The 23,147-nt window shown below is 44.7% G+C and overlaps 1 protein-coding gene across 8 annotated transcripts in view; it reads right to left on the bottom strand.

The window, feature by feature from the left end:
• Window positions 1–23,147, bottom strand: part of SMG7 (SMG7 nonsense mediated mRNA decay factor) — a 109,602-nt gene that overhangs the window by 47,113 nt on the left and 39,342 nt on the right. For 7 of the 8 annotated variants that reach the window (XM_050963588.1, XM_050963587.1, XM_050963590.1 and 4 more), the window contains 6 exons: window positions 16,227–16,398; window positions 15,180–15,251; window positions 13,947–14,097; window positions 13,354–13,489; window positions 8,939–9,101; window positions 8,366–8,522 (listed from right to left, as the gene is read on the bottom strand). In XM_050963588.1, coding sequence (XP_050819545.1) covers window positions 8,366–8,522; window positions 8,939–9,101; window positions 13,354–13,489; window positions 13,947–14,097; window positions 15,180–15,251; window positions 16,227–16,398 — 851 coding nt within the window. Of the gene's footprint in view, window positions 1–8,365; window positions 8,523–8,938; window positions 9,102–13,353; window positions 13,490–13,946; window positions 14,098–15,179; window positions 15,252–16,226; window positions 16,413–23,147 lie in introns of all 8 variants that reach the window. The other variant, XM_050963593.1, reaches the window with a different exon arrangement.

The following is a 23,147-nucleotide window of genomic DNA, read 5'->3' as shown; positions in this document are numbered from 1 at the left end:
AAAACAACTAAAACCGCTCCCTGGGGAGTATCCCCAGGGGCGGCACTGGCAGCACGGGAGGTGGAGGGGACAAAGACAGGGCTGACATCAGGAATAGGGTAGGGGACAGGACTAGAGTGGGGATCAGGAAGGGAACGGGGGAGGGGGGCAGAAGTAGGATCCTGAGCCTCAATAGTCAGGCCGCTGGAAGGTGGCCCCTCCTGGTTAGGCTCAGAGATCTGGGGAGTGGGAAGGAGACCCCCAACGATGCCGGGCTCAGCCACTATGGTTTGGGCGGTAGCCCCGGCATCAGGAGATGGAGGATCATCAACAGCGTCCCTGCCCGGGAAGGAGGTTGGGTGCTCCACACCCAAGAGGGACACCCCCTGGGAACTGGGTTCCTGCAGTGGGGCACCGGCCGTTGCCTCAATGGGCTCAGCGGCCGTCAGCAGGGTGCCACCTGCAGCCAGGCTGATGGAAGATTCCAGGGGACCCTCAGAGGCAGGAGCAGAAGCAGCAGTTAAGGGAAGGGAACACGGGGACAAGGGGACCGGGGTGAGGTCACCCAGATCGAAGCCCGCTGGCAGAGGGTCGTCCTCCCCCTGCGTGACCGGGGTCAGACCCAGGGCCTCGATCTCCTCGTAGATGGAAGGAAGATCACCGTCCACCACCCCAGGGCCTTCCCTGCCAGCACCCGAGGTGACGCCCACTTTGGCGCTCGCAGGGGCTTCGGGTGGGAAGGGGGCGAGAGAGGTTCCCTCGGGGGCTTCCACAGGAAGGGATCCTGGAGGAGGGGCGGTGTCACCTTCCAGTGCTGCCATGGTGTCCCCAGCTAGCACCACAGAACAGGAGTCATCAGGGGCCAAGGCAGAAAGCTCGTCATCAGTGCCCCCTTCCTGCTCTTCCGAGGGGTCTCCAAATCTAAAGGATTTAACGGGGCCCGAGCTTTCCGCTTGCCCTGCTTCCCCTGCACTAAGAACCAGTCCTCCATAGCATCATCCGGGGGCTGGCTAACAGGGGTCGGGTCGGGGGGCAAGGGCAATAGCTCAGGGACTCGGGGAGGCAATGGTGGGGTAGCAGGAATGGAGGATTCCCCCTGGGGCGAGCCCTCTCTCACGCCTGGTGGTATCTCCGCCACACCCTCCTGTGGTGGACCGAGAAGGAGGGGCAGCTTCGGGTGCCGGGCAGCCAGGGGTATCGGCAGTGACAGGGCCGGTGCCTTGCCAGGGCTCGGGGGTCCTGGACGCTCCTCTGTGCCGGGCCAAGGGGCAGTCCCTCTGGACGTGCCCCATCGCCTGGCAGAGGTAGCACCAGGCCTCCCTTGTTGAATAATGCACCCAGTAGTGGACTCCCTGGTAGAGGACCAGAAAGGACCCCTCGAGCGCCTCTCCGCCACGCGCCGCCGCCGGCAGTTGAAGCTGCACTTGCCAGCAGAACGAGAGGACGTGATGGAGGGCGGGGTCCTTGCAGCCCAATGGGAGATGGCTGATGACGGAGATGGGGCGCCTCAGGGCAGAAAGGGCGGGCAGCGAGGGACGGAGGTCAGGATCAAGTGGACCCCCAGGTCTTCCAACGGCTCCAGGGGGACGAACACGCCTCCCACTGCCAGGCCCGTCTCTACCGCCTCCTGGGCGGCGGCCTCCGATGTCAGGAAAAAGACTACCCTCCCGTACATTTTGGAGGCAGCCACAATGGCCGTGGGCCCCACCACCCTCGCCAACGCCCGCACATAGGTCTCTAGGTGGGGCAAGGCGGGCACCAGGAGGCAACGGATGCCGTGCTTCCTGGTCAAGGTGGGGAAGGGGCCCTGGCCGCTATAGTTGGTAGCAGAAGTGGCGGTCGGAGGAGCAGTGGCAGGCAGGGGGGCTGCCGCCACCTGGGCGTATGCCTTGGGGACCGGGGGAGGGACACTCACGGAGCTGGTGGAGGGAGAAGCAGGGAGGGATGCCGTGGCTGGTAGCGGGGCTGCGGCAGTGGGGGCAGTCTCTGCCATGGAGGGCCTGGCCTTTTTAGTGGGGTCCTTACCCTTCTTCCCACCCCGACCTTTCCCACCGGCTGAGGGGGCTCCCCCCGAATTGGAAGGTGCAAGGGTCGTGGCAGCAGCGGAGGTCTCCCTGGTACTCGCTGCCACCGATGCCTCAGCGGGGCAGTGGTAGGTGAATCGGCAGCGGCGGTCGAGGTAGAGGCTTGGGAAATAGACACGGGGGCAGGTGGAGGGGGGCAGTGGGAGCATCGCGAGGGGTCTCCCCCGCCGCGTCCCCCGCCATAACGAGAGCGGGGAGGGGGACAAACAGCAAGGGGAGGGGAGGGAGAGGAGGCGACCAGCCCTCCCCGCTAGGCTGCAGGCAGGGGAAGAGGGTGCCAGAAAGGGAAAGCTAAAAGGGTGTGGGGAGCAACTAAGGACCAAGGTGCGGGAGGGTGTCGGGTCACCGACGCAGAGGGGAATTCCGGCTCCTCTAGCTGCACTAGGGGATCAGGGGGATAACGGCATGGGGGGGTGCAGGGAATAAGGGCAAACTCAAACGGGGGAAGGGCACAAGCGCATGGGAGGGGGCGTGGGCGCATGAGGGAAGGGGCCAATCAAGGCTGGGGGATCTCAGGGTAGGGGGGGCGGGGAAAAAAGGGCGAGCTGGGAATGGGGTGGAGGGACCATGGGGTTAGCTGCAGGGCTGGGGCAGGACAATCAGGGCCGCAGAGGGAAATGGGTGGGGCAGACAAATAAGGCAAAGGAAAGGGGCCAGTCCAGGGTGCGGGGGGGTGCGCCCACGGGCACTTGTGTAAAAAGTCAATGGTTGGCTGCTGCTGCAGGCCCAAATGATGGAAGTGGGCGTGGTGAGCCAGGCAAGCAGCTCAGTCCCAGAGGCAGGAGGTCGAAGCAGAAGGAAAAAACAGCCAGCGGGGGTGGTGGAGGGGGCAACAATGGTGGTGGGGGCGAAAGGGAACACAGATGGACTGGGGGCAGGCTCCATGCCACACCCCCGGTGTCCCAACAGACACAGTCCAAACCCACACCACAAGAGCACAGTTCGAAAAATACTCAGTCCAGGAATGCCCCCTCCACAGTGGTCTTCACGCAGTCTCCCAGCAACAGGCGGTCCTCTTCTCCTTCTTCTCCTCGGGGCACCAAGAGCTCCCCAGCAACAGCCACAGTAGCCCCAGCAGCTCCAGGTGGTGGTGGTGGTGGTCTGGTGTCCAGGCAGGAGGGACCCCACTCAGATGCTATCCCCCAGCAACAAGAGCACCCCCCTTCTCTCTGGGAAGCAGGCCAGCAGCCCCCCCGCTCAAGGGCTGTAGGTGGAGTAACAGCAGCAACCGAGGGGGGAGGGGGATCTACCACTCAGCCATCAAGCAGATACCAGAGAAAGGGGGTGGGTGGTGGTGTCTAGCCCAACCAGGGGAGCAGCTGGAGCAGTAACAGCAGCAGCAGCGAGGGCCCAGTGCCCAGCAGGAACAGCAGCAGCAGCAGCCACCCTCTCCCTACTTTCTCTACAGCAGAGCAGTAGAAGGGAGAGCTACTGGCCACAGGAGAAGCAGGTTTTTGTTCCCCGAGTGACCAGAGCAGGGGCTGCACTAGAGTAATCAGGAACGTGCTAGAACCAATTAAGGCAGACAGGCTGATTAGAACACCTGCAGCCAATCAATGCAGACTAATCAGGTCACCTGGGTTTAAAAAGGAGCTCACTCCAGTCAGGTGAGGGGGAGCCAGAGAAGAGGAAGTGCATGTGAGGAGCTGGGAGCAAGAGGCACAAGGAGCTGAGAGTGAGGTGTGCTACTGGAGGACTAAAGAGTACAAGCCATCAGACACCAGGAGGAAGGTCCTGTGGTGAGGATAAAGAAGGTGTTTGGAGGAGGCCAGGGGGAAGTAGCCCAGGGAGTTGTAGCTATCATGCCGCTGTTACAAGAGGCACTATAGACAGCTGCGATCCACAGGGCCCTGGGCTGGAACCTGGAGTAGAGGGCGGGCCCGGGTTCCCCCCAAACCTCCCAACTCCTGATCAGACACAGGAGGAGTTGATCCAGACTGGGGAAGATCACTGAGGTGAGAAACTCTGCCAATAAGCGCAGGACCCACCAAGGTAGAGGAGGAACTTTGTCACAACACGTATGTCAATAATGGCCACTTTGGCTCTATGGATGTTTTTTCTACACCTAACAAAACTAAACAATTGCTGTAGTTATAGAATAGATTAGGCAGCACCACAAAAAAAGCCTATAATTATGGTACTACAAGCATAGAGTAGAGCAACACCATGAGATGCTCTCGGTGCTGACCTTCAGTATAAAATCGAAGATTGAGAGAATCTTGGATTCTAGCAATATCCAAGCCTCAATGTATGACTATGGGAAAATGAATTTACAGCCATCTGCCTCAGTACATCTAACTGAGCAAGTACAAAAAACCAACACAGATTACTGGGTGAGGTTGTTTGGCTTATGTTATGCAGGAGTCAGACTAGATGTTTTAAATGGTCCCCTCTAGCCTTAACCCCCCCTACCCCCCAAAAAATCCTATGAATAAAACCTAAACAATGATTATATATTTGCAAATACTGTATATAGTTTAACACCCAGAACCCTCACTTTTCTTTACAAAAATTCTGTACTTTTAAAAACCTCAGTGTCTGTAAATGAACAGTTAAGGGACCCAGTCTATTTCTTCACTACCATTAATCCTTCTTTAGTCACTATCAGCTTACATATAAGAACATAAGAATGGCTGTACTGGGTCAGACCAAAAGGTCCATTTAGCCCAGTATCCTGTCTACTGACAGTGGCCAATGCCAGGTGCCCCAGAGGGAGTGAACCCAACAGATAATGATCAAGTGCCATCCATCTCCACCCTCTGACAAACAGAGTCTAGGGACACCCTTCCTGACTAACATCCATTAATGGATTTAACCTCCATGAATTGATCTAATTCTCTTAAGTGCTGTTATAGTCCTAGCCTTCACAACCTCCTCAGGCAAGAAGTTCCACAAGTTGACTGTGCGCTGTGTGAAGAAGAACTTCCTTTTATTTGTTTTAAACCTGCTGCCCATTAATCTCATTTGGTGGCCCCTAGTTCTTGTATTATGGGAACAAGTAAATAACTTTTCCTTATTTACTTTCTCTACATCACTCATGATTTTATATACCTCTATCATATCCTCCTTAGTCTCCTCTTTTCCAAGCTGAAAAGTCCTAGCCTCTTTAATCTCTCCTCATATGGGACCCATTCCAACCCCATAATCATTTTAGTTGCCCTTCTCTGAACCATTTCTAATGCCAGGATATCTTCTTTGAGATGAGAAGACATCTGTATGCAGTATTCAAGATGTGGGCGTACTATGGATTTATAGAAGGGCAATAAGATACACTCCATCTTATTTTCTATCCCTTTTTTAATTATTCCTAACATTTTGTTTGCTTTTTGACCACTGCTGCACACTGTATGGACGTCTTCAGAGAACTATCCACGATGACTCCAAGATCTTTTTCCTGGCTCGTTGTAGCTAAATTAGCCCCCATCATATTGTATGTATAGTTGGGGTTATTTCTTCCAATGTGCATCACTTTACATTTATCCACATTAAATTTCATTTGCCATTTTGTTGACCAATCACTTAGTTTTGTGAGATCTTTTTGAAGTTCTTCACAGTCTGCTTTGTCTTAACTATCCTGAGCAGTTTAGTATTATCTGCAAACTTTGCCACCTCACTTTTTACTCCTTTCTCCAGATCATTTATGAATAAGTTGAATAGGATTGGTCCTAGGACTGACTCTTGGGGGACAACACTTGTTACCCGTCTCCATTCTGAGAATTTATTATTTATTCCTATCCTTTGTTCCCTGTTTTTTAACCAGTTCTCAATCCATGAAAGGACCTTCCCTCTTATCCCATGACAACTTAATTTAAGTAAGAGCTTTTGGTGAGGGACCATGTCAAAGGCTTTCTGGAAATCTAAGTACACTATGTCCACTGAATTCCCCATGTCCACATGTTTGTTGATCCCTTCAAAGAACCCTAAAAGATTACTAAGACACGATTTCCCTTTACAGAAACCATATTGACTTTTGCCCAACAATTTATGTTCTTCTAGGTGTCTGACAATTTTATTCTTTACTATTGTTTCAACTAATTTGCCTGATACTGACGTTAGACTTTCTGGTCTGTAATTGCTGGGATCACCTCTAGAGCCCCTTTTAAATATTGGCACTATATTAGCTATCTTCCAGTCACTGGGTACAGAAGCTGATTTAAAGGACAGGTTACAAACCATAGTTAATAGTTCTGCAACTTTAAATCTGAGTGCTTTCAGAACTCTTCGGTGAATGCCATCTGGTCCTAGTGACTTGTTACTGTTAAGTTTATCAATGAATTCCAAAATCTCCTCTAGTGACACCTCAATCTGTGACAATTCCTCAGATCTGTCATCTACAAAAGCCGGCTCAGGTTTGCGAATCTCCCTAACATCCTCAGCCATGAAGACTGAAGCAAAGAATTTATTTAGTTTCTCTACAATGACTTTATCATCTTTAAGCGCTCCTTTTGGATCCTGATTGTCCAGGGGCCCCACTGGTTGTTTAGCAGGCTTCCCGCTTCTGATGTACTTAAAAAACATTTTGTTATCACCTTTTGAGTTTTTGGCTAGCCTTTCTTCAAACTCCTCTTTGGCTTTTCTTATTACATGTTTACACTTAATTAGGCAGTGTTTATGATGTTCCTTTCTATTTACCTTACTAGGGTTTGACTTCCACTTTTTAAAAGATGCTCACTGCTTCTTTTACATGGTTGTTAAGCCACGGTGGCTCTTTTTTAGTTCTTTTACTGTGTTTTTTAATTTGGAATATACATTTAAGTTGGGCCTCTATTATGGTGTCTTTGAAAAGTGTCCATGCAGCTTGCAGGGATTTCACTTTAGTCACTGTACCTTTTAATTTATTTTTAACTAACCTCCTCATTTTTGCATAGTTCCCCTTTCTGAAATTCAGTACCACAGCACTGGGCTGTTGAGGTGTTCTTCACACCACAGGGATATTAAATGTTATTATATTATGGTCACTATTTCCAAGTGGTCCTGTTATAGTTACCTCTTAGACAAGCTCCTGAGCTCCACTCAGGACTAAATCGAGAGTTGGCTCTCCCCTTGTGGGTTCCTGTACCAGTTGCTCCAAGAGCAGTCATTTAAAGTATCAAGAAATTTTGTCTCTGCATTTCGTCCTGAGGTGACATCTTCCCAGTCAATATCGAGAACTGAAATCCCCCACTATTGAGTTCTTAATTTTGATAGCCTCTCTAATTTCCCTTAGCATTTCATCGTCACTATCATCGTCTTGGTCAGGTGGTTGATAACAGATCCCTAATGTTATATTCTTATTAGAGCATGAAATTACTATCCATAGAGATTCTATGAAACATGTGGATTCACTTAAGATTTTTACGTCATTTGATTCTACATTTTCTTTCACATATATTGCCACTCCCCCCCTCCACGACCTGTTCTGTCCTTCCAATACATTTTGTACCCTAGAATGATTGTGTCCTATTGATTGTCCTCAGTCCACCAGGTTTCTGTGATGCCTATTATATCAATAGCCTCCTTTATCACGAGGCACTCTAGTTCACCCATCTTATTATTTAGACTTCAAGCATTTATATATAAGCACTTTAAAAAATTGTCACTGTTTATTTGTCTGCCCTTCTCTGATGTGTCCGATTCTTTTTTATGTGAATGTTTCTCATCTGATCTGGCCCCCAGATTATCCTCTTCCATCCTCTCCTCCTGACTAAAACCTAAAGAATCTCTATCAATAGACTCTCCTCTAAGAGAAGTCTCTGTCCGATCCACGTGCTCCTCTGCAGCAGTCGGCTTTCCCCATCTCTTAGTTTAAAAACTGCTCTGCAACCTTTTTAATCTTAAGCGCCAGCAGCCTGGTTCCACTTTGGTTTAGGTGGAGCCCATCTCTCCTGTATAGGCTCCCCCATCCCAAAAGTTTCTCCAGCTCCTAACGAATCTAAACCCCTCCTCTCTACACCATCGTCTCATCCACGCATTGAGACTCTGAAGCTCTGCCTGCCTACCTGGCCCTGCGCATGGAACTGGAAGCATTTCTGAGAATGCCACCATAGAGGTCCTGGATTTCAGTCTCTTCCCTAGCTGCCTAAATTTGGCCTCTAGGACGTCTCTCCTACCCTTCCCTATGTCACTGGTACCTGCATGTACCACAACCACCGGCTCCTCCCCAGCACTACACATAAGTCTATCTAGATGCCTTGAGAGATCCGCAACCTTCGCACCAGGCAGGCAAGTCACCATACGGTTCTCCTGGTCATCACAAACCCAGCTACACAACTGACTGAAAGTTAAAAGAGAAAAGAAAAAATTGTATCGAGAGAGAGACTCACTACTGTCTTTCATCAACTACTGGCTCCTGGAAGACACTGGGTCTAAGTTTCAGCCAGTCCATCGAGACCTTTACAGCAGGAAGCGGGTATGTACCCCAAGACTCCTCCTGGAAGTCATTCTGCAGTGGACACTTGCACAGGACTCCAAGAAAGGAAACTGAAAGGACAACAAAGAGGAATCCATAACAACTTTTAAAACAGAGCAACAATCTAATTAAGAAGTGTTACACCATAAATCACTATTTTGAAAGGCTATTTAGAACAAACCACCCTAGTGATTTGAGGTTAAAGATTCCACTGGCAGATCATATCTTATTTTCAATGTACTATTTCTTACCACAAAGTTCATTCATTAGCTTTTTGAATTGTTTTTCCTAAAAAGGCTCTGTTTACAACTGAAGAGAGGTGGTAGATTCAGTAGGACAAATAGGTAAGTATCTCCTTACAAGTGAATCAATGGAAAAAAACAGAAAATTGAAGGGGGGGGCGGGGGAGGAACACAATCCATTTTAAATGTATACTATAAGGAAGCAAAGAACAAAACAAAAAATTATTTGGCGTCTCAGTACTTACTGAAGAGGGCAAGTAGCTGTGTCCAGCAAAGCTGCTCATCCTGGCTGTAACTATGCTGTTCAGTTTCATTGCTAAAATCGCGCAGATGATGCAGCTGAAACAGGTTGATGACAGTAATATGAACTAACTGCTGAGAGTTGAAGGCTTTTTGGAATAACAACCTCTGTAACAAAGAAATATACACAAGTGTGTATAAGGGAACCCAGAAAGAATGCATTTGAAAGGGTTAGTTAACTGACTGACATTTCAGACTTGTGGTTACTATTGCACTGCATTAGCAATGGTTCAGCCATTGGGGAGAAGGCACTCATCCTAAATGTTTTTCAAGTGCTATTAGATAATCCCTAACAGCGAATTACCCCTCCAACGCAAACATACATTTAAGATGGCACAGGAAGGGGCTCAGTTAAGTCTGACAGACTCTGCTAGACCTCTGTATCTGTACACGTAAGATGGAATGTACTGTGGGGGACTGGCCCACTCCATGTAGTTTAAATGTAACATGCAAAAGAGTGATTACATTAAAATGTGTGACTATGCAAACTGCACATAAACGTATCAGCTAATCTTTTTCCCTTTCAAAAAATGAAAGGGAAGCAAATGTAGTGTCATGATTAAGATTTTTACAGATAAATCAGGAAATTCAACCATGATGTATGGTTATGCATGAGGAGTGTTTCCATATTTAATCCCATGGGACAGAACTATTAGTGATGAAAATCGCACATGATGTCTATAAAAATTATCTTGCTTCACTAAATACAGTAACAGACACCTGCCATTCTTTGGCAGATGAAGACTAACTTTAAACCTTTCTGATGCACTGTGATAAGGACTGATATCCAATCTAGCACCACAACCAATTTAGACAAAAATCACATAATGAGCTAAAGTTAGTAGCCTAAGTGAAAAAATGAGTTTTCTGAGCCTCATGCCCAGTTTTGTTTTTTGCCTAAGAGCATACAGCACTCTAGATTTGACAACTGGAGTCAGAAACATAATGAGACTGCTGGTCTTGTTGACCAGTCCTAACCCTAGAATTCTGGATGTAATGAGAGCTTCAAGTTTAGCAGCATGACCAACCACACACTACCATACAGCTGAAATTATTTCTGAAAATATAGCCCATTGTAATTTATCGGTTTCTTGACATCTAGAAGGCTGAGCTGTTAAATGCCCATTTTGCTTCAGTCTTCGCTAAAAAGGTTAATCGTGACCAGATACTCAATGCAGTTAATATTAACAAGGAGAAAGGAATGCAAGCGACCACACGGAATGAACAAATTAAGTTAGATATATTCAGCAGGGCCTGATGAAATTCATCCTAAGATACTGAAGGAACTAGCTGAAGCAATTACCTTTGAGAGCTCATGAAGGATAGTAAGGTTCCAGAGTACTTAAGGCCAAACATTGTTCCCCTTAAAGATAGGCTTGACTGGTTTATAGTTCCCCAGGCCCTCCTTTAGTACCTAAGTGGCCCAGTAGATAGGGGAAAGCAGTAGATACGATATATCTTAATTTTAGTAAGGCTTTTGACAGTCCACCAGGACATTCTCATAAGCAAACTAGCTAAAGTAGTCTACATACAATTACTATACAGTAGTTGCACAACTGGTTGAAAGACCATAACCAAAGAATAGTTGTCCAAAGTTCACTGTCAAAGTGGAAGAATGTATTTAGTGGGTCCCAGAGTGGTCAGTCCTGGGTCCGGTACTATTCAATATTTTTATTAATGACTTGGATAAAGGAATGGAAGGTATTTTTATAAAATTTGTGGGTGACACCAAGCTGAGAGGGTTGCAAGGAGGACAGCCACAGAAACACCAGATTAGAATTCAAAACTACCTTGACAAACTGGGGAATTAGTCTGAAATCAACAAGATGAAATTCAATGAAAACAACAAGTGCAAAGTACTTTACTTAGGAAGAAAAAAAAATCAAATGCACAACTACAAAATGGGGAATAACTGGCTAGTAACCTGAAGAGGATCTCGAGGTTACATTGGATCACAAATTGAATGAGAGTCAACACACTAATACAGTTGTGAAAAAAGCTAATATAATTCTGGGGTGTATTACCAGGAATGTCATATCTATGACACAGGAGGTAATTGTCCCACTCTACTTGGCACAGGTGGGGCCCTAAGCTGGAGAACTGGCCAATTATAGGCGCCATACTTTAGGAAAGATGAGGACAAACTGGAGAGAGTCCAGAAGAGAGGAACGAAAATGACAAAAGGTTTAGAAAACCTGACATATGAGGAAATGTTAAAAAAACTGGACTTTTTAGTCTTCAGGAAAATAGACTGAGGGAAACCTGATAAAGTCTTCAAACATATTAAGGATAGTTATAAAAAGGACAGTCATCAACTGTTCTCCAAGTGCAGCAAAAGTAGGACAAGTAGTAATCGGCTTCATCTGCAGCAAAGGAGATTTAGCTTAGATATAGGAAAAAACTATAAGGACGGTCAAGCTCTAGAATAGGCTTCTCAGGGAGGTTGTGGACTCATTGGAGGTTTTTAAGAACAGACTGGACAAACACTTGCCAGGTATGATCTAGATTTACTTGGTGCTGCCTCATTGTAGGGTGCCGGACTTGATGTCTAAAGGTCCTTCCCAGCCATAGATATCTACAATTTCATGCTTCACTTCACAACCCAGCGAGATGAAATGATTTTCTTATATCATGGGGAGAAGGAAGCTAAAATTATTCAGCTCAGTGCAGCAAATGCCATGTTACAGAACGTGTTGCTTATATATACAGCACAATGTAGTACACAAAGTCAGGGAGTAATTAGTTCTTGCACACCTTGGATGTGTTCAGTACCGCAGAGCCTTCCACATGCCTGAGCGCTGTACATAATTACTAATAAGCATTCTGGAAAGTATCATTTACAAAATCGCTAAAATTAGGAAAAGAACCAGTGATGAACAGTTGGAGGGGCGGTGGGAAGGTTTGTTGTGGTTTTAAATTTTACCTAGCTAGGTCACATTATCTGGAGTAAAAATGAAAAAGCTCATATGTTTAAATTAGAGAATGTAGCAGTTTTAAACTTGTGAGCTATGTGCTTAATTACTGGTTACTCTTACTTTGCAGAGGAGACATCTCAGTTTTGAATGGTTCCACTCCATGCACAGAACTGAAGGCTTACAAAACACTGCTTTCAAGTGTAAACTTTGCCAGCAGGAGAGGCAGGCAGCGTGAGCAGGGTTAAAACATTCTTAACTACTACTAAAAAGTAAACGTAGAAAATCAAAGAAGGAAGCTCTTGGTTTAGAGTTTACTAAAGAATTTAAAAAGACTCTTCCTCTCAGATGAAACAGTAGTAGTTGGGAGAAACTGCTTTTCACAAAATCTCTTGCGATCATCCAGTTCCAAAAGCAGAGAATCAAATGTGGCACTCCAAGCTCAGAATGCAGCAAATGTTTAAAACATTTAATTAATTTTAATTTTAATTAACCTTTTGTCTCCGCAACATACCACCACATTTGGGTAAGCAATATTAAACTGGAGAAAAAAAATCATGCTGTCTGTGTAGGTGAGTAGAGCTGACCATTATCAGCCTCGCCACCAAATCTTTGCAGCCAGCTGACCATTACCACCTCATGCGTAGGGCCTACCAAATTCACGGCCATGAAAAACGCATTACGGACCATGAAATCTGGTCTCCCCTAGTGAAATCTGGTCTTGTGTGCTTTTAACCTGTACTATAAAGATTTCAAGGGGGAGACTAGCATGTCTCAAATTGGGGGTCCTGACCCAACAGGGAGTTGCAGGGAGGTCACAGGGTTATTTTAGAGAGGTTGCAGTATTGCCAGCCTTACTTCTGCACTGCTGCCTTCACAGCTGTATGGCCAAAGTGGCAGCTTCTGACTGAGGGCCCAGCTCTGCAGGCAGCAGTGCAGAAGTAAAGGGTGGCAGTACCATACCATGCCATCTTTACTTTTGCATTGGCAGTGGCTCTGCCTTCAGAGCTAGGATCCCTGCCAGCAGTCGCCCAGTGCCAAAAGCAGCGCCACCCTCAGCAGCGCAGAAGTAAGAGTAGCAGTACCGCAACCCCTCCTACAATAACTTTGCAACCCCCCTGAAACTCCCTTTTGGGTCAGGACCTCTATAGCTACAACACCATGAAATTTCAGATTTTAAATAGGTGAAATCATGAAATTTAGGATTTAAAAAATCCTATGACCATGAAATTAACCAAAATAGACCAGAATGGAATTTGGCAGGGCCCTACTCAGGCATATCATGTTCTATTTCAGTATGCAAAACACTTACCCTCTAATCAGAAATACTGTGTCAGTTTTCTTAAAGGAACATGTTTTCCCAGTATATTACATCAGTGAAAGACTAGATTCCTGTATAGATGTTAGATTTCCAAAGTGAAAAATTAGGAATTTTTTGTGGCACTAACCTTGAACTGTTCCTCCAGCCTCTCTCGAAGAGGGCTCAGCTTCTCCAAGCCCTTACTCAGATACACGTGGCCATGGAACTTAATAAATGCCTTGATGAAGTCAGTCACTCCCCATTGAGTCTTCACCTCATCCCGACTGCAGTTTGAGAGAAATAGTTGGCTTCAGTCTTTGTAAATAGACATAGCTGCATAGACTAAGGGTCTTCCAGGAAGAAACAATGCTAATAGCTGCACCCTCTTCTCAGAAAAAGGACAGGGGTGAGAGAGAGAAGAGGTAGTTTCCACTATTGGCTGCCCCAACCCAAGAGATGTGGTGGTGCTTGATATAGTGCACTTGCCCTCAGTAGTGCTCCCACCCAAGGAGTATCTCAGATACAGGTAACTCCCTCTCAATACATAGATAAGGTGGATGTGGCTGGAATGGTGGTCAGTGATCTCCTACTCTTGTGTGCACATTTGGTGCTATGAATGTTTATCCATGGTGGGTATACACACAGACACACCAAATAAGGGAGGGAATATTTGCCAGGACAGAGTCAAAGGCAGTGTTAGTTATGAATAACTACTCACTCCCTAGAACTGATCAGCCTCACCTTTCCAGTGCTTTAGAAAGTGCTTTTTGTAGATTAGTGGAGGCAGCTGGGAAAGGGAACTTCACAGCAATGCTTCTGCAGTAGTAGAAAATTGTGGTCAGGTGGTCTCCTTTGGAGGAAGCTAAAATAGCCAACTGATTGTAAGGCTGACCTAGGGGAGAAGAGGATGACAATTTCTCATGGAGTGAAGTGATCTTTTCTTCAACTGTAACAAAGCTTTTCCCTCTATTCGCTCTAGGAAAGAATCTTTATTTCAATCTAAATCTTGGCTATAAGGACAGCAAGCTTCCATTTAAATTCTACAGATCAGATTCAGATTAATTTGCAGAACCAGTTACCCACCCCATCTCAACACTGCTACAATTCACAAGCTACAGAACTCATGGTTCAAATTTTCACAAATCCATTAAATGTAAAAACAGATGTAAATGACTTAATAAAAAACTTTGTCTAAGCAAGAAGGTACAGTCAAGGCCAGGCAAAGTTTTGCCTCTAACATACCAATCAGAATCTATTAGAAGTTACTGGTGTAATACAATTTAAAATACATAGGACAAAAAAAGACAGCTCCAAAGATTTAAAAAAGTCAGTTTTAGATAACTACTGCAGTAACTGAGTCCTGGTGGGTGTGGCTCATAAAAGTAGTTTGCATTTTTGCTACAGAGCAACCTGCTGCACATGAGAATTTGTATTCTATTAATTGTAGTTGAATTAGTTCTATTCACTACTATATCACTGCACCTGCATAAAGATAGAGATTAGGAGGAAAATAAGAGAGTCAGAAGGCTGAACTACAGAACCACCTCAAACTTGTATGAGTGACTTGGAGACCCACCGTGAATTACTGAATTTTATTTATTAGTAAGTGAACAATTAAAGAAAGCAAAAAATGCTTGTTCATTTGACAAGTGCAGTTTAGGTTTAATACTTCATACAAAATGCATAAATGTAGTGTAGCATATTCTGTAACATAGCTCAGCGTTAGTACTACAAGACCTCACTAAAATACTTTGCTATTAAACCTTTGAGAAATGAAAACAGATTGTATGTGAACTATGGTGCATGCAGATTAGTGAATTATCAAGGTTCTATTGTAACTTGTTGCTGGTATTTTGTTTTTTTAATAGTCAAGATCTTAAACTATTTTTCCGTTTTCTATGGAGAAAAAAGCAAATGCCTTAAATACTGATTTGGGATAGTAAACTCAGCAGAATAGAGGCATCTCAGACTCACCATTCGAGGGAACAAGCTGAGCTGCATGTCTATAGTAGGACTCTGCCTGGCTGGTCTGATTCCTGTAGCGAGCTAAAAAAGGAAAGAAAGACAAGTTTAGACAGCAATTTGTCTTGCTGCTCAGAGGGATAAACTCTCCTCAACATTCAAAGCATGTGGTCCCGCAGATTACAAGTACCTACAATTTACTTGAGGAGACCCATAAATGTCTTCCAAATACTTTAAAACAAAGAGTAGAATTACATACCAAATACCCAAAATAGTACAAGGAACATCAATGCACTTTTAGTTGCCCTCCCTTTCCCAATCCCCTTTCAGGTCCAAAAGTCACAGGCCACCAGCTCTTATTTAATACCCTCAAATACATTGTGCCAGACACATTACACAAAAAGTTGTGAATGCTTCTCATACCTCTCGACACTAGGAGTATTCAATACCTAGACCTAATGCTAGGTTATTGTAAAGTAGTTGTAGGTTGCCTTTTAAAATAACCCTTTCTACAAAACGTTTAATCTAATGTGAATCATATAATCAAAATATGTAAAACACCACAATAAAATTGTAAATGGAACAAACCTGTTGAACTTAAGTATACCTGGATGCAAAATAAAATAGCCAGGCTTATGGAAGTTAGACTTCTTACCATATAGGAAAAACTGTAACACAGGCTCTCTGACATGAATGCCTGTTAAATGTGCTATCTCGTTGCAACACAAATTCTTGTAATAGCTCTTGCAATTTAACAGATTTCTACTTTTCATTGTCTGACTCTGCAACAAACAGAGCTCCTCTAGATGAAAACACAAGTCTAGGTAAGTCTTTAAAAAGCTGCTCTTCATAATATCACTGCCTTCTTGCATCACAGTCTTTAAAGGTCTCTAACACCCCAGCATTACATTCAGACCTTTCAACCTGTTCAAACTGTTCAGTCTACAGGCAGCAGTTCAAGGCAGAGTACTTGCCCTAGAAGCAGCACAGGTTGCATAGATTCCTTTCCAAGTTTATGCGATACAGAGCATCTCATCTGTCCTTGCTCCAAACACTCACCAATGTCTCCAAGGTGAACAAGGCAGTGCTGGCAGATGTACGAGCAGGAGCTAGACTGCGGCTTCACAATGGCGCTGGTGTGCATCTGTTTATTGCTGATAATTCCCAGCTGGGAGGACTTCACACGGCAGGGCAAGTCTACATTAAACACTGTGCACAGTTCCTGTAATAACTAGAAGAAAAGCCCTAGTTTAATAATAAAAATCAGACAGTAATCAACACAGCAATGTAACAGTATACAGCAGTGCAAATACTACTACTACTACAACAACTACAACAACAACAAGAGTTGCATACCCCATCATGGAGAGCACCTCCATAAAGATGGCACGTTCCCGGTACCTCACTGCCCAGAGGTAGACAAGTAGGGGGCAGAGCAGATGCAGATCTGTTATGGTCATTTTTAAATCTCTTCTGAGAACAGCAATTACTAGTAAGGTTTTCCCTTCAAATTCCTGACTCCAATGACTAGTTTGGGTAAAGAATCCACAGGAGAACAAAATTTTTGAATTATTATATTTTCTTAAATGGGCATCCATCGTATTCTCTAGTTATACAGTATGGTCCAGTGGATGCACACAATGCTTCAAAGCTGCCATACAGGTATATTAGGACCTGAGCAAAAACATGCTTTAAAGCAGTGGTTCTCAAACTTGAGATGCCACTTGTTCAGGGAAAGCTCCTGGCAGGCCGGGCCAGCTTGTTTACCTGCTGTGTCCGCAGGTTTGGCTGATCGCGGCTCCCACTGGCTGCGGTTCACTGCACCAGGCCAATGGGGGCTGCAGGAAGTGGCGTGGGCCAAGGGACTGGCCCACCCTTCCTGCAGCCCCCATTGGGCTGGAGCGGCGAACCGCAGCCAGTGTGATCCGCAAATCAGCCGAACCTGCGGACGCAGCAGGTAAACAAACTGGCCTGGCCCGCCAGAGGCTCTCTCTGAGCAAGAGGTGGCCCAAGTTTGAGAACCACTGCTTTAGAGGACTAGTTAAATGGGCTTTAAGACAAGATGCTGCCAATTCTTTGTAGCATGTCAATACACTTATCTGTTGTCCACAGAGTTCAAGAAACAGGCTTGAAGAAAAATTTCTTATTTTTTTTGCTTTCAACGTAGAAGCTGAGAGTACACAAAATTTATAGTTTGTGTAGGATCCCATTCCCTTAAAATACTCAATGAAATTCGTGGAGAAGGAAAACCAAGATCACTAAGCAAAAACTTGGATGGGAGGAGAGCACTACCTTTTCTTTATGGGAAAGAAGATCTTGTGTCCAACTGCTAGAGGCACAGGGTATATATATAACTAAAACCTGAACAATTGAGAGGGGAAGGGATTTTTAACATTCAGCTCTGCTCAGTCAGGTTAACTACAACAGTTTTAACATCCCTATTCCTTCAGATAAAAGCTGAGAGAGTGTTCACTCCAGTTCTCTAGTTGCTCATGGCATCCTCTGGCATTTTGTCTGACGTGATATAACGCCAAGCCAAAAACTACTGGTGAGACACTCAAGTTCCAAAGTAGAGACAGTTGTTACTGGATCAAATAGCACTCCCTCAGATCAGTGTTCAGTGTGAGGAATGACTGAGCTTTGCTTTTTTTAATGCTTTTGTAGTTTTGCCTATAGGCTTCTGGCAGAAGCTCTTGAACCAAGATCATTTTGTTCTACCATAGTGGAAATACCTATGTATGGCCTAATTATTAAGAATTGGACAGAGATGTAAGGAATACTTTGCAGTCCTGTACATTCACTTTTCCAAAAAAAAATTTTAAAAGGAGAATAAAGTGTCTTTTAGCTTCATATTAGCTGCAGACAACTGAATCAAAAAAGAGAGGCAGGTGAGACAGTCAACTCTTATTTTTGTATTTTGCACAATCTTCCAGAGTCTGAGTAATCACTTGGAAAGTACCTGTCTTGGGCTATAACATCTTGGCAAGGTTCAAGAGTCTTCCAAAAGAAGCACCTTATTCATAATAGGCAAATTACTGAATTATAAGCCTTCTCCGAGACAGAAGACTCAAACTCATAACTTAAAATGTGATTTAGTGAATAAAGAACAATACAGAACTAGTCTTGTGATGAATAAAGAACAATAATTCAGAAATAGACATTGCATTGCTGGGACAGGTTAGAGCATTTCTTCCACTTTTCCTTTTAACAATAATTCAGACAAAGCCTTTGAAGGCACACAAACTCAAAAATCCTCCTCTGATGTGCCTCTGTATATCAGAATTGCCACTAAGTAACAAAGGATTAATTGTGTTCTCCAGCTGGAGATATGAAGGGTCACACATAGATCATGGCCAGTCTATCAAGGATGGATAAGCAGAATGTTTCCATTCTCAGCTAAATCTACATACGAAGCACAAAAGGGAACTGTAGCTGGTACAGCTGATGGAGACAGGGAGTTCATATCCCAAAAGTTCTTGGATGTCATGGTCTCCAACTTAGCAACTTTCTTGACTCAAGAAAGGCACAGATGTGTCCACACCTAACCATCTTCAAAGTTATAGTGCATAGATGGGGAAGCTATGAACAGCCTTGAAGGTTAAGAGGTGAAATGCGGTACCAAGGTCTGCTTCAATTATGTTTTATGTGCTCCTTGAAGAGTTAAGTCCCTCAAAGCAGCTTCTCAAGAATTCTTCAATTGCTCTTCTGATATTCAGGATTTCATCCTTCTCAGCTGGGAACAAAGTGGATGAAAAAAACCTAGTGGTACTTTTTCAAGCTCTGCTCATAAAACTCACCCCCTGCCTACTTGAACCTTTAGTGGAGTTCTTGCTTCATGCATATTATAGCTACATTTTAAAATGTACTTTTTGCTCAGACAGTAAGAAAAGTCTTATTATATGGACAAAATCAAGATAAAGAATCCCTTAAAAGCAGAACATCTCCAATTGATGAAGAGGAAAGAAACCTCTGAGGTGATCTTCCAATATACAGTGTGATAGGTATTCGTTCTTGAAGATGCCATCTGTACAGCAGTTTCACTCATGAGCATAAGTAGCTTGAGTGAGGTCTCCAAATGAAAAGCAGATCAATTAGCACTGGAATGAGCAGAGCAAGAAAGACAGACTATGCCACAAAGTTCATGTTACTTTTATGTTGTTAACATACTTCAGGGAGGAAAGATACTTCCAAAACACAAAGGTGTAAAAACAAGTAAGGCCTCAATGAGAATCCTCAGACTGTCAGAAGTTGGCCAATTAATTTAAGTGATATCCCAAAGAGAGACCTCCAGGAGACAGGAGGGTCTGTTCTGCCTCACCCATCGTAACTCACATGTTCTACAGTACTGTCTGAACAAGGACTCCTCTTCCTAGAATCTGAATTAAAGTAATATGCTTCATGTGGTTGGGCAGGAAAAACCACATTAGCTTTGCTCATATTCAGAATTTAAGCAGACCTCATGCAGCAAATGGATATTATGTGTCGTGGTTCCTATAGGCATCAGACAACGATGTCTAATGATCTTTTTACTGGTAGTGGAATGGTAATATGAGAGCCCACAGAATAACCAAGGGTCATACAACGAACTTTTACATAAAAGTTAGAGCACCTTGACTTTGCAGATGATATCAGCTTGCTATCTCATGCCCTCAGAGACATGCAAGCCACCACAAATGATCTCCAGACTCATGCACAATTAATAGGGTTGACAAACACCAAGAAAAACTAAAATTATGAGAATCAACACATAAGAAACATCAACAACACTTTCTAGGACTGACATATCACATATCTTGGCAGCACTGCAAGTACAACAAGTGGAACAAAGACATTAAAACCAGAATAGCAAAAGCCAGCCATGTGTTTGTAACTCTAAAGCCAATCTGGAGAAACAGAAATTTTATCCTCCGAACAAAACTTTGAATATTTAACATCACTGTAAAGTCTGTCTTACTATATGGTGCTAAAACTTGGAGTCTTAAGACTACTATCTAAATTATAAACTTTCATGAAAAATTGCCTGAGACAAATCCTCAGTCTCAGATGGCCAAAACAAAAAGGTGAAGAGCTCTGGAGAATAATGAAACAGAAGCCAATAGAACAAAATATTATGGAACAAAAATAGAGATGACTAGGCCATACATGGAAAGACCCAAAATATTATGACAGGCAGGCATTGGACAGGAACCCTCAGGGCAAGAGTTGGCAACCTAGACCAAGGATAACACAGAAACACACAACAGAAGCAGAACTGAAAGCTATCAAAATGACATGGAAAGAAGCGAAGACTGCTGCAGGAGACTGGAAAAAATGGAAGGCTCTGGTGAAGGCCCTACATTCTGCATGGAATGGAAAGGCATAAAAAACGAAAATATCTAGGGTTGGGATTATTAGGAGTGTAAGGAAGTTAAGTGCCCTTAATATTAATCATAACCCTTTTACTGTTAAATCTCCACCACAATATCATTTTAATTTAATCTTTTAAAATGGAATGACCTTCTATGGAACGTCATCAGCTTTATAATAGTTTTTAAACAGCCCAATGAGTGGAGCCCTACCAAATTCACAGCCATGAAAAACGCACCATGGACCATGAAATCTGGTCTTCTGTATGTTTTTACCCTATACTACACAGATTTCACGGAGGAGACCAGCATTTATCAAACTGGGGGTCCTGACCCAAAAGGGAGTTTCAGGCAGGGGTTGCAAGGTAATTTTTAAGGGGGGAGGGTTACGGCATTGCCATCCTTTACTTCAGCGCTGCCTTCAGAGCTGGGTGGCTGGAGAACGGTGCCTGTTGGCTGGGCCCCACCAGCAGCAGTGCAGAAGTTAGGGTAGCAGTGCCATACTGTGCCACTTTTACTTCTGTGCTGCTGCCTTCAGAGCTAGGCAGCCGGAGAGTGGCGGTTGCTGACTGAGAGTCCAACTCTGCTGGCAGCAGTACAGAAGTAAGAGTGGCAATACCATACCATGCCATCCTTACTGCTGTGCTGTTGCTGGTAGCTGCTCTGCCTTCAGAGCTGGGCTCCTGGCCAGGAGCCACCGCTCTCCAGTAGCCCAGTTCTGAAGGCCACCAGAAGCAGCACAGAAGTAAGAGGAGCAATACCACAACCCCCCTACAATAATCTTGTGATGACCCCTCCCACACACACACAAACTCCTTTTTGTGTCCAAACTCCTACAGTTACACCACCTTGAAATTTCATATTTAAATAGCTAAAATCATGAAATTTACTATTTTAAAATTCCTATGACTGTGAAATTGATTAAAATGGCCCATGAACTTGGTACAGCCCTACCTATGAGGATTCAGCTGATCACCACAGAAACATCTCCCCAACTTGTGTTCCTTCAAAAGTCAAAAGATTGCTGAAGGATAATTATGGGACCAACAACAGTAGTAGCTGTGTTTATTAAGATTACATGCAAAAAAAACTATGTTAAAGGAAGATTAAGGTTACAAACTCAAGCACCTTGTGTAGTGAAGGAGACTCATCTGTAGGACCCCTCCCTTATTTATTACAGGACCTAGAAGGCATGTAGTGGATTGCAGGAAAGGAAAGGATGGTCTCAGGGATAAGGCAGCTGAAAGTTGCTCTGGAGAACTGGATTCAATCCCTTCTTCTGCCAGAGTTCCTCCATGATGCTAGTCAGGTCACTTGAACCATGCTTTTCAAAAGGTGGTCAACTAATTGTGTGTTTCTCATTTTATGGATGCTTGATTTGAGACTCCTGGTCTGATTTGAAGAAGTACTGAGCACTCACAGCTGCAACTGAAATCAATGGGAGCTGTGCTTTCAATATATGATGTCCTCTATGATGCTAAAAACTCTAAAAATCAGGTTCTAGGTGTCTTAAATTGGACAGCCAGTTAGTGAACACTTTTGACTTTACTCTGTTTCTTTGTTGAAAGGAAATTCACTGTGAAGCTCTCAGATACTATACTGATGTGCACCATAGAAAAATCTATGAGGAAATTAATGATTCTGTCTACAGAGCAGGATTTGAACAGTGAGCAGTAAAGAAGGTCTGGGGCCACACACTGAACAACAAGACATTCAATGTTTTGCTATCTGCTCATTAAGTATTATTTCCTTTGTTTTCAAAAAAAATCCATTGTATGGCATCACATTGAGACACACATGGGTCATTACCAGGATCAGAACCTTTAGCTCCACTGAATAGACCTCTGTCATTAGAATGGAGAGAGTAATTAGTAACAGTAGCTGGTTAGCCTCTATTTGGACCAGTACTAGAAGGGGATGGGCATTTGCCAGTGAGTTTCACAGATATCTGCTGGTAGTAGGGGAATGGTGAGACTCAGGGACTTTGGATTCCATTGCAAGCTCTGGAGGGGAGTGTATTCTAATGGGCACAGACTCTTCTGCTCCGTCCCCACAAAGCTTCACACCTTCTGTCCTGTCCCCTAAAACCTACCCCTGTCCCAGTCCTGTGTCTACCCCACCATTGGCCACATCACTGTCCCATTCTCCTAACCTAGTCAGTCCCAGTCTCCATTCTTCAGGCTTCTAATCCCAGTCTCTTTGTCCAGTAAATGATTGCCTTCCCCAACTCATCTCTTCCCTTTCCCAGTCTCCTTGCCCAATCATTCCCAGTTCCTTCCCCTGACTTGCTGGTTTCTTCCCCTGCCTTCTAATTGCCTGTTCACGTTCCCCGTCCTCACTAGCTCCACTCACATTCCCATCCCTGCTAGGTCCCAGTCCCGTTCTTCTTCCCTAGACTTCTCACCCAATCTCAGCATCCTCCTCTCACGTGGCTCTTTTTGCCCAACCAGTTCCACTTCTTCCTCATGACCTCGTTCCTTCTCAGATCTGTCTCCTCTCCTCCTTCGCCCCATCCCACTGATTCCCAGTCCTAGTCTCCATGCCCCTGTCAGCCTCCAGTCCCAGTTTCTGCTCCCAGGCACCTTGTCCCATTGTACTCCCTCAGCCCTTCCCTACAACAACCTTGGTCCATCTT

Source organism: Gopherus flavomarginatus, chromosome 7 (genome assembly GCF_025201925.1).
Source record: "Gopherus flavomarginatus isolate rGopFla2 chromosome 7, rGopFla2.mat.asm, whole genome shotgun sequence".
NCBI classification, from domain to species: domain Eukaryota; kingdom Metazoa; phylum Chordata; order Testudines; family Testudinidae; genus Gopherus; species Gopherus flavomarginatus.
Note: the sequence above shows the minus strand (reverse complement) of the source record. Positions and strands in the feature narration are given on the sequence as shown.